At 34.6% G+C, this 16,300-nt stretch overlaps 1 protein-coding gene across 2 annotated transcripts; it reads right to left on the bottom strand.

Annotated features, from left to right (window-relative positions):
* Window positions 1–2,828: 2,828 nt before the first annotated feature.
* TAPX (thylakoidal ascorbate peroxidase) lies at window positions 2,829–9,060 on the bottom strand. 2 transcript variants are annotated; one of them, XM_059597592.2, is made up of 12 exons: window positions 8,867–9,060; window positions 8,605–8,754; window positions 7,926–8,046; window positions 7,749–7,849; window positions 7,566–7,653; window positions 5,634–5,701; window positions 5,175–5,261; window positions 4,194–4,268; window positions 3,984–4,061; window positions 3,803–3,907; window positions 3,415–3,489; window positions 2,829–3,111 (listed from the first exon to the last, which is right to left on the bottom strand). In XM_059597592.2, the coding sequence occupies exons 1-12, from the start codon at window positions 9,053–9,055 to the stop codon at window positions 2,959–2,961; spliced, it is 1,290 nt and encodes a 429-aa protein (XP_059453575.1). In that variant the 5' UTR covers window positions 9,056–9,060; the 3' UTR covers window positions 2,829–2,958. The 2 variants fall into 2 exon arrangements, with proteins under 2 accessions (XP_059453575.1, XP_059453576.1); XM_059597593.2 differs by lacking the exon at window positions 2,829–3,111 and adding an exon at window positions 3,125–3,266.
* Between the last annotated feature and the right edge of the window lie 7,240 nt (window positions 9,061–16,300).

Here is a 16,300-nt window from a genome sequence, read left to right as displayed (position 1 = left end):
ATTAACCTGGCTAGTCCAACCCATAGTTGGGCCTACAATTCTAGGAAGCTTATAAGAAAAGAGGGGTGCTATTCATATTCTCTACTCCCTGTCACGCAGTAACGAAATCAAATAAAAGTACATGTCACATCCAACAATGATTTTTAGTGTTACTCTAGGAATAAGCGCTTAAAAATATGCCTAACATTTCTCGTGGCTAAAAATGGGTTTTATGCCCATTCTACTCCCCCACTCATTTCCGTGGCATAAAAACTTCATTATGTTCCAATTCTTTTCAAAACTTCATTACTTCAATTGAACCAAAATTCCTATTCTTTTCAAAACTTCATTATGTTCCTCTACAAACAGTTATTCCTATCATTTTTTTAGAGGAATAGCTAATCCTCTTTGTAGGGAACAACCAAGTGCAATTATAGAAAATATAAAAGTAAAGGAATGCTATTCCATAGCATTCCATTCTAAAGGACCATTTCACATACCAAAGTGCCATAAGAATAATTTGGTCTTGTTCCTCCCCAGTTAAATGTTATTAATGATTTCCATATCAAGCTCAACAAAAGCACCGACCAACAGTCAACATTGCAGATATCCACTCTCCAACCCAAGGAATAGGATCCTTTCTAATTCCAGCAAAATGGTTCCTATTTATTTCTTGGTTTAAATTATGTTTTATTACATTTAACAACGTCAATATACCATAATAATTCCATTGAATCTGTAATATATTGACTATTTGAGCATATTCCATTGAACATGTAACATTTAATATGAATAATGAAACAATTCATCTTTATTTCACTTAAGATGGAGAAAATCCTAGTCCTGCACCCGGTGGGTAGAAATTACTTGAGTCACAAGGCATGGTGGTGTGAAACACTTTGGCAACACCTTTGAGGGGTTGGGGTATTGTTTGAACGTTGTGAAATCACTTTTTTTTTTTTTTTTTTTCCTATTCAAAGCGGGAGAGGGAAAAAAGAGGAACGCTGTGAAATCACTTGGGTAGTGTGTTTTGTTACCAAGTCACAGACCACAAAAACGATTTCTGTACAAGACCATAAGCCAGACTCAAGTTATGAGGGACAGATTTGACACAGCTGGTTACCCGTTCATATAGTCGCCAAAACGTGAATTGTCTCATGTCAATATGTATCATATATGTCAGACACGTGACCACTATTAAATATAGATAAATAAAAAATAATAATAATAAATAAGTATAATGCTAAAATTTACCTTTTTATCTTACAATTATCAATAATACTAACATGGCAATCCCAACCAACCCTATCAATTATTGTAAAAAAAAAAAAAAAAATCAAAGAATTGGTTTAAACTGCCACATCAGTATTGTAAGATAAAAATGTGGTTACTAGCATTACTCTATCCCACAATGTTGATGAAATAATAGTACATACCACATTTTTTATCTCACAATGCTATATACCATAATGAATAAAAATGTGATTTACCATTAGATATATACACAAGTAATGCTATCTATTATATTTTTATTTCACAACTATCCTAGAATGCTGATGTAATAGTCCCAACCAACCCTTTGAATTCTTTTGTTAACGATGACTGATTTAAGAATTTGCTAGGACTCCACGTCACATGACCATTGTAAGAAAGTTGGTAGATAAAAAAGTAATTTCCAGTATTACTCTACGAAAATGTTGCTCCTTGTTAGAATGCTAGCCTAGAATATTTTGTACTCTTCTAGAAGACCAGCTATCATCATCAGAATATTCCCCCAATCGCTTGTACCTAATTCTCTAATGTATGTGGAATGGATTGAGGGCTGCTGAGATAAGAAAAATAGCCCTTCTCTACACACGTCTTCCCCTATTTTCTTTCTAACACTTCTTAACAGCCAACAATACATTCGATATAATGGATCACACTTGCTCTTCTAGCAGTCCAATCGAATCTTTCCTTTAACATGATAGATAATACACGTATAACCGCCAAATAATAGCTACAGAAACGAGTAAATTGGATACATCAATCTTACAATAGATTATCTGATACATGACAGTTTCTAACAACTCTGCAGTAAAGAAATTTGTTCTATTATGCATTCACAATAACCACATGAAAAGAAAGTCAATACAATTGAGCTAAGCATCTAGGATTTTTCATTATATTAATCGCTAAGATACATATAGCCAGTTCAATATCAGTGATAATTTGGCTTTAAATTCTTTCGGCTATGTCATAAACCAAATGCATTGAGCTGTCATACAAATTTTGCATTTTGAAGGTAGGAAAAGTTGTGCATTTTTTGTTTTGCACTATGGTTAAAAATTGACCTTTGCAGTTAACTTCTTCATTTTGCAATTTCCAAAGCTCAACTGTTTGTACGTTTTGTGAAAAGAGATACTACAACCAGATTAAAGAATACGGTGGAACACCTTGAATAGCATACAAAGATACAAATGACCATCATAAGTTACTTCACAACTTCAAATACTTGCATGTGCAATTAATTTACTGCAACTTTCAAAAAACACAACAGCTTTGAAAATTAAGGCTTTGAATTTCAAGTTATTATTAAACTTCTGGGAGTATTTGGAAAATGGGGATTTTGCTTTGGCTTGCTTCAGAACCAATCCCAAAAAACAAATCAACTCAACCATTTTGATTCGTATGGATTGTTTAGACTAGAAAATAAGCTGGTTCAAGTGTGTCATATAACAAGGATTTGGTTTAACCTCGCTCTAATTTTAAGAACCAAATTCCTATTTATTAATGACTCAAAAGTATATTGTAAGCTAGCATGTGATTCGTTCAAAACAATAATTTCTGGAGTTCGAGACATTTTAAACAATCACAAATCCTGATTTCTTACCTTCATTAACATTTTACGATTTCTATGGATGCCACATGACCGACCATTTACTCATTGGCAATGCCACAGTTAAACCAAAGTGCACACAAATAAAAAGCTCAGGCAACCTAGTTCCCAAATAGTGATGACAAAACTGCTAAAACAGCAATCACAATTATGATATTTAGGAAATAGTTAGTCGGAAGAGGCTTATCTGGGCTCCCACCAATTGCTTCATACTCTGCCCGAATCTTTTGCTTCATAGAATCTGACAGCTCTCTCTGCAAGTACATAGTTAACACTATTGAATTTTATTCCTTTCTTCTTCATTTAAGACTTCCATGTATTAGATGTGAGTTCACAGGATTTGAAAATAGCTTCATCTTGTATTATTAAAAGACACGGCACAAGAAAACAAGATACTTGTTTCTTAATCCTGCAGCAAACCATGAAAAGTAAAGACGATGAACAAATTGCAAACAAATAATTTCTCCATCAGATATTTTCAGGCTAAAAAATGCAAGGAATTTCTGACAACCATCAAATAAAAGATTATTAGGATGTAAGTTCATCATGATTATAACCTTCCCGGATGAGTACTTGGCTGCCACAAACTTCTCTGGTGCAGATTCTGAAGGACCATCATTTATCACGATACCCTAATTGCCAAATTCAGTACAGTTATTTTAGACCTCTCATCAGTCAAATAAGAAAGCAAATATAATGGTTTTATGGCTGTTTTGTGTGCATGTGTGGGTCTGCCCATCAACAAATGTCCTTTCTCCATGCCTTTAAAGGAGCTGGGATTATAAAGTGGTTGGGTTGACATAAAGCAAACAAAATAAATCAAATTTGACGGAAATATTTCCCAGAGGTATTAGCATATATGTGACATTGTATTAATCAAACTAGTTATTTTTGGTTAGCAGCCTCCGTAAATTCAACAAAGACAATCATTAGAGGATGACAAACCTCTGGAGGATCAAATTTGGCTCCAAGGTTGCTAAGTTTGGCATGGGCTTCAGCATAATCCTTGAAAAATGTTTCCTGATCTTCAGCATATTTCTCAGCATATTCCTGAAAATCATGCAATATATCATAAAACATTTTATGCTATATAACTGCCTCACAGCCAAACCTCATTTTGTTTTACCTTGAATGATGCATCTTCAAAAAGAACAGCATCAGTTGGCAAGACCAGTAAATCTTCATCCCTTCTTTCTTTAATATCCTGATAGAGCAATCACAATCAGCAAAATGGTAATTCTCAACCCCCCCCCCCCCCCCCCCCCCCCCCCGGTCCCTTTTGGTGGGAGGGCATGGACTGTACTTAATGTATATGAGGGCATTGTGCTTTTCAAACCTTGAAGTAGGAATTATCAAACTTCAACCATTGCACTGTCCAGGACTGTCCTCCTGGTGCTCCAGGCCCATCTTTCTGAAATGAAATATATGCTAATCATATTTTTATCAGTTGATTTTACTGTTTTTCTTTGTCATTGCATTATTATCATTACAGCTGTGACTAATAGTTAATCATACAATCTTGAGCTATCATTTGTACAGAACAGCAGAAAATATAGAAACATCTTAATTTGTAAATTAGAAATATTAACAGATAGAGCACAAAGACAAAAAGACGTATAATACAGATAAAAAGACTCATGTTGCTCATAAGGTTACAATCTCCTTGTCTCCATGGTTTTGTCTAGTAAATGTGGTAAACACGGGTTTTAACAATACAGTGTTCGTGCTGTTGAGCAGGTATAGTAATCACGTGATAAATCTCTTTGGTCTCCATGGTCTCATGGTATCCCTTCATTAATATTTAATCTAGGAAAATTTCAATATTCATAAAGCCTAAGCACATAAGAATAAGCAGCCCGTCTATGAGAATATAAAAATGTCTAGTGAGCATAAATTAACAGCTTTTGAACAACCTATGTTAAAGGATCTTCCTGAAAATATGATAATGCAGTACGCTCAGTCTGATGTGACAAAACTATGAAATCAGAATACAATAGCCCCATCATATAAGCAAATTACTTGAAGCTATTTTTCACTGTCAATTATGGAATCAATTTGCTGTAATTTATAGTGGTTCATCGTTTGACACAAACTGGTGATTTTCTATCCTTAGCAGGTTCAATGAAGAAAATAAAACTCTGACAGCTCTGATTAATTGCTATGAATAGCATTTTGAGTTTTCTATGATTGCAATAACAGATTTTACATGCTCGTTTAATAGTAAAATCCAATATCCCCTCAGAGTATGGTACGAAATGTGCAACTTAGTCAAAATATGCTTTTCTGCGTTCATGCACAGAAGATGAGGATACTATACCGTGTACTTTGTCTCTGGCTTGCCCCAACCACTACGTTCTGGTCTGGACCTTCCCAATGTGTGCGCACCAGATAATGCAACTATTTCCTGCAAACAAACAGCTTTAGAGGAAAATATCTTCTTTTTTTATGTCGGGGAACCTCTCCAAAGCAAGGCCCTCCTTACCCACTCTTGCAGAGTAAATCCCAGTCCTGTGCACTGTACTCTCAGAAGTTTCTCTACACGGAACTGGTTAAATCGCTGGCTTTTCACCAGGGGATGTGACCCCAAGAGATTGTTTGCACCCATGAGGTGTTGAACCTTGGACCTTGAAGGGAGCAAACCTTAAGACCAAGGCCTCCACCACTTGGGCCAACCCCTTGGGGTTTCTTTTTTCTTAATAAGTAGCTTTAGAGGAAAATATCATGTGCATAGTGAGGTAACACCCAGAAACCAAGTGTATAGCACCATGCAAATTACCTTGTCATTCAATCCCATTCTGTAGAAAACATCTCTTAGATGATCAGCAGGTGAAGGGGGGCCAGCATCTAAACATCGGATGAATTAAAAAAAAAAAAAAAAAAAAAAAAAAAAAGAGATTACAAAAGGCGAAGCAAAGTGGATTTACAATTGGCACCGGATACTTAAGAAATTAAAGAACCTAAAACAAAGGAGAGGAGAAAGAAACGGACTAACCAAAGCAAACTAAACTAGGAAAAAGATTTCTGATCAAAGAGCCTAAAAATTGGGAAAACCAAAGGAACAAGGCATCTAAACATACAAGCAAAGCAATTATGACTAACAAATGATGCCTACTTTCCTTAACAGTGCAAAAGTACTATTGCAGTTAAATATCCATTGGGAAAAGCAACAAGATCTTAACAGTGGATGATTGCGGGGTGATAATTTCACTGATAAAATTTCTTCTAACAGTATGATAGTCACCAAAAACAATTTTGTATTGATGACTTATAATTTAAAACACAAGGGAGACAAAATTGTACATACTTATTTCATAACTCCTGTGCCAATGAAAACAGGAGCCAAAAGCAAAAGGATTATTAGCTGATCAGTCTAGCAGGAATCTAGTATAATAGTTTGGGGAACGTTCTAGCATTTTTTTTAATAAGTTTTACTTTCATTGAGAGTCGAATACTAGAGCACTTTTGTTGATGGAGGAAATATTTAAATTTGGTTCTTATTACTAATGAATGTCTTAGTAATAGACTCTCTAGGATTTATTTGTAGACTGGATATTGGGAAGGCATATGACCATGTGAATTGAGATTGTCTTATTTATTTCTTTATTGGCAGATTTGGCTTTGGAGAGAAATGGAGGAAATGTATAATTTCTTTTACTTTCACAGTTCAATTACTAGTTTTGGTATATGGAACCCCAGGCTGGCTCCTCTAATAGCTCTAGGGGTTGAGACAGGGGAACCAATTATCTTTCCTGTTGTTTATTCTGGTTATGGAAATCCTTAGACCAATGCTTTTAAGAGCATCAGAGGGTGGTTTCCTGTCTGGTTTTCATGTGGGACGTGGTTCTAGGGGTGTATCGACTATTTCTCATCTTCTATTTGCTACAATACTATCCTGTTTAGTGATGCTACAACTGAAGATCATACATATATTTGATCTGTACTTCCACGCTTTGAGGCTGTTTCAGGTTTAAAAATAAATTTTGGAAAGGATGAGTTAATCCTGGTTGGGGAAGTTGAAGGCGTGGAGGAGTTGGCAGCATTTTGTTTTTTGATAAATTATCGAGATATCATTAAAAGCGTAAGTACCCCAGGTACACACCCTAGCTAGTTGGTTGGCAGCATTTTTGTGCTGTAAGTTAGGATCTTTACCTATGAGCTACCATGGTTTGCCCTTGGGATCTTCATTTAAGGCTTCTATAGTGTGGAATGTAGTCTTAGAAAGGATAGAGAAGAGGTTGGCAGGATGGAAGAAACATCACTTATCTAAAGATGGAAGGCTCACGCTTCTTAAGATGTCTAGCGGATTTTTTATGGGGTGGGACAAACGAAGAATTAAAGTTTCATTTGGAGGATTGGAATATGGTGTAATCCCCTATGAAGCATGGAGGTTAGGGGGTGAGGAAATTCACTACTTTTAACCAAGCCCTGTTGGATAAATGGCTATGGCACTTTCTATGAGGAGGAACATCGTTTCCAAGACTTGTTTTTGGTGTAGAGTATGAAGAGGCATGGGTAAATGGATTTTTGAGGAGGTACGAATACCTCATGTGTGCTCTTTGGAAAAGTATTAGGGCCAGCCAGGACAAATTCTCTGCTTTTATTTCTTTTGGGGTAGAAGATGGACAGAGGTTCGTTTTTGAAAGGATGATTGGTGTGGGAACTAGCTTTAAAGGAAGTGTTCCGTGATTTGTGTTTATGATCCTCTTACCAGGAAGCCTCCCTTCTTCTGGGCACTCCGTAGGTCCTGTGACTTCCACTCTTCCATACTTCATGGGGATTTTGGGGCCCCCAGCTTCCTGAAATTTCCAAGGAATAGGTTAGTTCAGCCTTTCATCAATGCTTCAAATTCCGTTCATAAAAATTTCTAGAGTCAGAGTAGTAAAAGGACAACCTCTATAGCAGTAGCACTAGCCAACTGAAACAAGTCTGCGTATGTCACACCAGAGTACTTGTCTTTGAGAGGCTGAAGAAGTTTCAACGCATTTACAAGGCCTGAAATGGCCAGCTTATAAGAAAATATTATCATCAACCAAGCTAACTAACAATCAACACTGAATCATTGCATTACCCGCATTTGCTGCATGTTTGAGCTCAACCTCAAATCTCAAACTTCCATTAGCTCCACCTTTCTGTGGCCACTCCTGAATGTTTTTGTTGTAAGTACCAGCATCATGCCATCCCAAGCGAATCTGTTTTTCACATTAACTAATTTAATTGTTTCCAAAGATGTGTGTACTTAGTACTCACATAAACATCAATATCACCCAAATAGGAGTCTCGTCGACCGTGGATTTAGATGACACAAAATGCAATTGAATAGCAATCTAAAAACCCAATTACAAAGCCAATGGTACGAAAATGCAATTGAATTGTGAATTTGGACACCAATGCCTCTACTCCAGCTCCATCAAAATTACCAATCAATTCAAGTTTCCCACCGTTCTAACAAGCAGTTCACGGAAGTGAAAAGCGAAAGAACCCTAACTTCTACACCATTTTGAGGCACTCAACGACATCTTTAACTCAAATACCGGTTGAAAACTGCAATTGAGTTGAGGATTTAGACACCAATTCTCTATTCAAATTTGCACCAGTTCTAACAAGCATTTTGGGGAAGTGATAAGCGAAATAACCCTAACTTCTAAAACACATCGACGACGTCGTTCAACTCCAACAATCAATGCATTTGATCCAGCAAGAGAAAGTACTACGAACAAAGCGAAGGAGAGCGGAATGCAAAAAAGTACCAGGATAGGATGGCAGAAATTGGTCTTGAGGAGCTCCTTGATATCCTCTCTGGCGCTTCTCAGCTGGTCAGGATCGGACGCCGCGCATTTCGGAGTAGCCGCGGCGCTCAGGCCTCTCTCCGACACAACACGAGCCACCGGAGATCGTTTCTGAAAGATAATCCGAAACCAAAACAAATATCAGAGACGATTTCTCGTCGACAATCAAAACAAAAACGAACAGATAATTAAAGAGTGAGAGATATATAGAGAGAGATTGGACCTGGTTGAGAAAGAGACGAGAGACGAGAGGAGAGGATCCGAGGCATTTGAGAGAGGAGAGAGAAGCGGACGAAGAAGGAGAAGAGTAAGCGAGAGAGACTCTAGCTCTGGAGGCGGCAGGGAGGATGCGAGAAGACGCTGTGAAAGCAGCCATGGTTGGTGGAAGTGTCAGTGACAGTCGCTCTGCCATTCGGTTCGCTCACCTTTGGTTTTGGATTGGATGCGCTCGCTCGGACCGGGCCTTGTTTGGGAAATGGGGTTGGGTTTGTATATAGCGCGCTCGTGTGGCCTTTCCCATCCGGAAGAGGCACAAATTCTTTTCCCACGAAAATATGAATAGTAAGGGATTTGGTTTAATTTTTAAGAAAATTGCTTGGGGGTCGTTGAGGTATAACTTTTTATCAACTCACTTCTTAAAATTTAAATTTTATCCATCTACTCCTTAATATTTCAATTATTATTAAATAGATCAGGGTATAAGTTGATAAAATTTAAGTGTGTTAAGAAATGATTTGGTAAAAGTCACGCTTCAGGAATCTCTAAAGCATTTTTTTTCCCCTTCATTTTTTATGAGAAATGATTGGGCATTACAACTTTTAATATAAGTTCTTTGCAATTTGACATGTTAGTATGTATAACATTTATTGTGCTAACCATCAAAATGTAAATTGTCATGTAGCACTCAACATGACATTTGTTATGTTTATAAACTGACGTGATAATTCACTAACACTTACTATATTAATTACTAAATGTCTACATAGAATATGAATTGCTGCATGGGTTTTGTAAGGAATTGTCAAATTAGCTTGTAAAGAGTTATAATAAAAGCTGTTGGAATCTAAACATTTTTCATCTTTTATTAATATAAATAGAGTATGATTTAGTCACTTTTTTCTTCTTTGTGTTTGACCGATCAACACAAAATCATAAAGTGGATTTGGACCCGTTTGGTGAAGATCAACGTGATATCTAATAAAAATAAAAATAAAGTTATATGAGCTCATACATGTTGAATTGAATGTAAACGAAGTTGACTAGTTTAATAAACAAACCTATATTTCTATTCAAGCTCGCACTTCAACAAATTGGTTGATTTACAGCACCAATCGCATCCTTCTGCCTTGCGGCTAATTAACGAGCTAGGCTTATTTGTAGTCTTCTGAGCATTTGCTCGTATACCTATTATTAATAGCCTTCTATGGTACGGTATTCACTCATATACGGATATACCTATCGTTTGCATTTTGCATGGTGTCTGCTCGTACGATCATATCTGAAACCAGTTTCCTATTTTTCTTAAGCCGTTATGGGTGGACAGAAAAAAGAGCACCCGGTGGCCGGTGGGTGAGTTTATTTGGTAACATTTCTTGCTAGTATTGTGAAGCAGTTTCACTTCTACAATTAAGATTAGCTCAGCTCTTAAATAATCAACTAACGCACGTGTGAATGCCAGGCCTTTCCAAGTATGCGACTTGTGACAAAATTTGCCCCCCCACTTTCCGATTATTAATTACCTTCTCCGAAGTTGCATAATCCAAGGCTTTATATTGTCTAGGAGTATTTGTACGTTGGCGATAAATATAATTAAGAAATAAAAAATAATCGAAGAGTTCAGGATATATATATATATATATATATATATATATATATATATATATATATATATTGATGAATTAATCGATAATTTTGTCAAGCAATTCCAAAAGACGATGCTCTTTCTTGACTTTTTGAGGAGTGGATCATATCTTAGAAGATATATATATGCATGAACATGGAAATTGGAATTGCCTCCGGCTTGTCGATTTAGTCATCGATGACTTTCAAACTAGTGGTGGAAGACCACTATTATATTAGAAAGAAAAAAAAAATAGTGGTGGTGGAAGACCATACGGAAATGCAACAATTAACGACCTTGTCAAATGTTAGAGCTAGCATTCATATTCTGTAGTGATCATAAGCTATTTTGGTCGTTAGTAAAAAAGTAAATTTGAGTTAAAATATAATTGTGTCCGGCTAGTTACTTTAATAAAAAAAAAAAAAAAAATTGGTGATTTACTACGTACGGTGCTAATCAAATATATATATATATATATATATATATATATATATATATTTTTTCTGATAAGACATGCGTATAACTTTGAAATATAAGTATTTTGTAAAAAAAAAAAATTAAAATAAATTAAAATAATAAAAATGTATAGTTAAAATAGAGAGTTAGAGGTAAGTGTATTTTTGAAAAAATAGATGAGAAAAATATAAAAAAGAAAAAGATAAAAAGAAAGTATTTTTTTTAACTGAACTTAAGAGAAACTTTACTAAAGCAAGTGTGAACTGTGAATGGTGGCCATTTGAATATCAAGATGCTAATTATTTTGTTAATGGCGATTCTTATTGCACGTGGAATATTTAGAAAAAGGTTACCAGGTTGGTACGTAATACCCACTATTATTTTGGTCAAAGGGAATGATCATGAGGTTGACGGGTCTTGTTCTTATCGGTTTAATTACTATTACATAAAGAAACTGGAGAAACCTACTAGTATAAAAAAGGGCAATACAATACACTTTTCAATTTCCATATTATTCCCCATTCCATATATATATATCTTGAGCCTTGTACTCTCTCTTTCTCTCAATATATATATAGATCCGCTGCTTTCGGGTGGGTACTGATTGTAGTTGTTTGGATAATTTATGGCGACTGAGGGGGAGATCAAGACGATCTTCGATGCAGAAGCAGCGTCAACCATGGTGAATGAGCTTAAAGGCTCCTACGCAGCTGGTAAGACACGAAGCTATGAATGGAGAATATCACAGTTGAAGTGCATCGTGAAGATGGTTGAACATCACGAGCAAGAGATTGTCGAAGCTATTTTCTCTGACCTCTCCAAGCCCGCGTTTGAAGCGTCGTTTTTTGAGGTCCTCTCTCTCTCTCTCTCTCTCTCTCTCGAACTTGTGCTTGTTTTCGTGCATGAGTTTTGCATATATAATATATCATATTATTGTTTTGGTGCGATGATTTTGAGTCATTAGAACTAGTTGCAACTACCCCATACGTGCGATTTGATGGTGGTGACCACAACAAGATTTCTACGATCTGATGGTCACGGGCGCCGTACGTCCAATCTCTTTGATTTGGTAGTTATATATGACCATTGACCGCCAAATTATTGAGGTCACCATTATTCTTGTATGGTAGTTGGAGGTGCATGACGCCAGCCTAGAGATGGGAGGACAGATTTTTTAATCTACTCCAACGTCAAGGAGTAGTGAGATGATTGGTGTTATTGTTGTCTTTATTTTTTAAAAATATTTGTTAAACTTATTTATATATTCTTTTAATTGGTATTTGTATGATACTAAAACTTCACAATCTACAACAATTTATTGACGAACTCGAAATCAGCATTAATTTTCACTTAAAATTAGTATGATTCATAAGAAGAACAACGTGGTATATATTGTGGCTGTAAAAAGTGTCCTAGTATTCATTGTAATAAGTGCTAAAAAAATAGATTATTACTTCGGTGCTTTGGTTCAATATTGAATTTGTGTCCGTATTTTTGTTTCTTATTATTTATATACATGACATAATCACTCATAAACCTTGGACAGAGTTTTCGTTTAAATTAAGTTTGAAAAAGTTATGTCAACTCAGTTTATAAAAGTGAAGCACATATATTTTTAAATAACATAAGAGAAGTACATTTTTTTTTATAAAATTTCTTTAAAACTTTGTCCTTATAGTTAAAAAAAAAAAAAATTGCTTCTTACATGTAAAAAGACATAGCATTTTTATAGACTCGATTGAAGGGAGTTTTTCCAACCTCTTTTGGAGGACAAAGAACCTAAACATTGTACATAATAATTAGGGAGAATTGAATTTAGGATTTGTTATAATTTTTTTTTTTTTTTTTTTTTTTTTTTTTTTTTACATATTCGCACAAGAGGGGGGAGGAAAATTCGAACTAGTGACCTTCGCTTCATGAGGCATGGTCCTAGCCAATTAAGCTACATCTTGGGGACGGATTGATTATGAATTGATTGTTTGTGTATGTAAGGTTGAGTAGGGGTAATGCTATATATTATTATTATTCTTTTTATCTTTTTTAAAATTAATGTAACTTTTAAAATCACTATTAAATAATTTAAATAGTATAAAGCATTACTTAAACTGTATAAGTAAATGGCTTTAGTGATATCCAGAAACAAAGGTCTCATAAATACCTCATCAATTCGCACCACAAGATAAAAAAAAAAAATTAAAAAAAAAAACATTTTAATCTATTAAATTAACATGAGTTAGATCGGTATGCATGTATACTTTAAAAATATATGCGAAAATAATGTGCTATAAAGATACGTGTTAAATAGATTAAATAGAAAGAATTTTTGCAAACCTAGTTTTAAAAAAATATTTGTCTTTAATAAAACATGCTCATTGGTAATAAAAAAGAGAGAGTTGTTTCTATGGGGTGGTGGCACAAACCCACTCTTTTGTACTCTAAAATGAGAAATTGACACTTCAGCTTAGTATATATAACTTGAGAAATGAAAATAAACACCAAATCACATTCATATATGTAGGGACAGAGCCAGAAAATTTAATGGGAGGGGACAACCAAAATTTCTTTTATGTTCTTTAGAATTTTTTTATTAAAAAAAATTATTTTGGTTGTTTTTTATAAACTAAAGACTACCGTTAGGGCCAAAAAAAAGTGATCATTTGAAAGTAAGGGCCAAAAAATGGACATTTGAAAGTAAATACCAAAAATAAAAAAACTTAATGGGTATGGCCCAAAAAAATTAAGAATATGACCAAAAGTTTTTATTGGATATGGCCAAAAAATCAAAAAATAGGGCCAATTTTTATTTTGGAAGGGGGTCAAATGACTAAACTTAAAACATTACTTTACTTTTATTTTATTATTATTTTTTTTTTTCCTTATTTGGGGGGGCATGGCCTACCCCGGTTCCCGCCTCCCTCCGTCTTTACATATATGTGAGGTGAGATTTTTTAAATTTTAATAGATTTTGATGTGATTTAGCATGTTTATTTATTTTTCTTAAATTGTATGTACTAAGCTGAGATATCACTCTATCGTTGAACGGCACAAAGGGGGGATCTGTGTCACAATCGGTTAGAAGATACTCTCATAAAAAATAAAATAAAAATAAAAATAAAAAACTAGAATGAAGCTCGTACACGCATCTGACATTTTTCACGGTGTATCTTGAACCCACGCCATTTTTCTATTAAATTGGTTTTGGTAGATGGTGTGGGGTTCAAGCTATATTGAAAAAATAAAAAAATATATAGGTCAGAACATATTTGGTTGTTTCTTTGATACAGGATAATTAGTATCCAGCATCAAAGAGTGTCTATCCCCTAGACACTCTCCCCTTCCCTTTTGGATAACAGGATAGTTAGTATACATCCTCGATCTCCATTTCGATAAATATACTACAACGAAGAGAGAAACATTAGTATTAATTGCTAGGAGAAATGCTAGATGTATTACCATATTTGCTTTAATACTTTTACAAACTTACACATCAACAATTTAATAATTTGATTTCCACATCACTTTTCTATTAGCAAATTCATATATTTTAGAAATTTGAATTAAAAAAAAAAAAAACACGTTAGCATCAAACGCTCCCTTTCTCTCTCATCTTTGTCTTCATCCATTCGATACCCAAAATTTGAGGAAGTAAATCTTACCTTTTAAAGTTTGTGATTGATTGCAAATAGGGTGCCAATTCAAGGAAATACATGTAATTTTTCCTATATTTATTGTTTCTTTGATTCAACAATTAAGGTATATTTAGTACTCAGAAATCGGAATGACCATTACTTTAGAAAAAATGAATAACTTTTATTAAGAATAAAATAATGTATAAAAATAGCTAGCATTGGTGTTAGAGTATATGATAAAACTCTAACACTTGAAATGGCCATTCATGGTGTATGAGGGAATTACTATTTTTCATGGGTCATGAGAATGTCTATTTTAAAACTATTACATTACACCTTCTTTAATCTTCAATAAAAACGAGTTATTTTCTCAATGAAATAGTCATTCCTTGTAACATGTCTATTCCCTTTGCCAATGCCCGGCCACTTTCCAAAATGTAGGGATATCTATTTTAAGTCTATATATCTTACCTAGCTATTTTTAAGCATCTCTCAATGAAAATAATACAGTGAAGAGAGAAACGATAGGATTAACTGCTAAACAAATAGCTATTTGTTTGTTTGTTTGTTGAATATGAAGTGCCTTAAACTTGATCTTTGTCAAAATTCGACCAAAAAATCTTACAGCCATTTCCAAGCAGCCTCCTTCTCTAAGTTCCCTTGGTTAATTTTTCCTCTCAAAAGCTTGCGTTTTTCGTTGTCTAGCGTGTAAAGAGAAAACCGATCGAGTTGGTGTACCGGCTTGGCCTGTCTCAACAATATTACCTAACTGCTAACTTCACACGTACAATTGGGTGAGAGTCGTAAGACTAAGACCCTTTGGTTGTGTAGGCTTCACCCGTCACCCGTTGCCCGATCAACCGCACCCACGTATCTCTCACATCATAAAAGTCATCAACAACAGAGAATGGAGCGGCGCTGTTTCATGGGACGTAATTAATGCGTACAATGTTCTCCATTGGAGACTCTCACATGCAACTTTTACTTTAGAGGGTATTTGTCAAGCTATGAATGGCAAGGCACTCATGGTTAGCGTGTCATCGGTTGCACGAGAACTTTTTAATTTTAGTGTTTTGATAATATGGTGCGGTTTTCGTAAAATCGGTAATAAAAAAAAAAAAATTGTTGTGTCAGCTAATAAAAATTAGGTTCGGTCTCTAAAATTGTACTTCTTGATTGTTGTATGAAAACATAGATTTTTTTTTTTTCTTCATGAACAATTTTGTTTAAAATACATGTTTGACTCACAAAATTATAAGGCTAAACACACTCTTAAAATTTAATGCAAATTAGTTTTATATACTAACGTTTTTATGATATACGCGATATTTATTTTTCTATGCCAAAAGATTTGAGGTTAAGCTTCCTTCAAATTAAAAATAATTGGTACTTTAATTATCTACCAACTTGCAAGTTTTGTTGGATAGTTTAATTTGTAAAAAATTTACCCAAAACTCATTTAAGTTAGTATGATTAGAAATTACTCAATGTCAGTAAAAATCAGTCATTGAATCAACTATTTTTTATTTGTACTATAACTGCTAAATTTTATTGTCATGTCGTCCGATTATATAATAATTATACATGAATCCTAAATTACATTACTTGTTTATATTGCTTCAAGTTATGAATTTATTTTTCTATGCTACATCTAAACGTAGAGTTAGAATATGTTTCTGATTAATCCAAATCAAATGGGCTCAAATGGAAACTTAAATGATTGAGAATGTGA

Source organism: Corylus avellana, chromosome 7 (genome assembly GCF_965113065.1).
Source record: "Corylus avellana chromosome 7, dhCorAvel1.hap1.2, whole genome shotgun sequence".
In the NCBI taxonomy this organism is placed as follows: Eukaryota; Viridiplantae; Streptophyta; class Magnoliopsida; order Fagales; family Betulaceae; genus Corylus; species Corylus avellana.
This window is presented reverse-complemented; position numbering and strand designations above follow the sequence as displayed.

Excerpts from the sequence above, each read along its gene's own strand:
- TAPX (XM_059597592.2), bottom strand. The coding sequence starts at position 9,055 with ATGGCAGAGCGACTGTCACTGACACTTCCACCAACCATGGCTGCTTTC. Across the intron at positions 7,850-7,925 it reads CAAACATGCAGCAAATGCGG|GCCTTGTAAATGCGTTGAAA; the intron begins GTAATGCAATGA and ends TGGCCATTTCAG. Across the intron at positions 3,112-3,414 it reads CCAAGTACTCATCCGGGAAG|AGAGAGCTGTCAGATTCTAT; the intron begins GTTATAATCATG and ends ATGTACTTGCAG.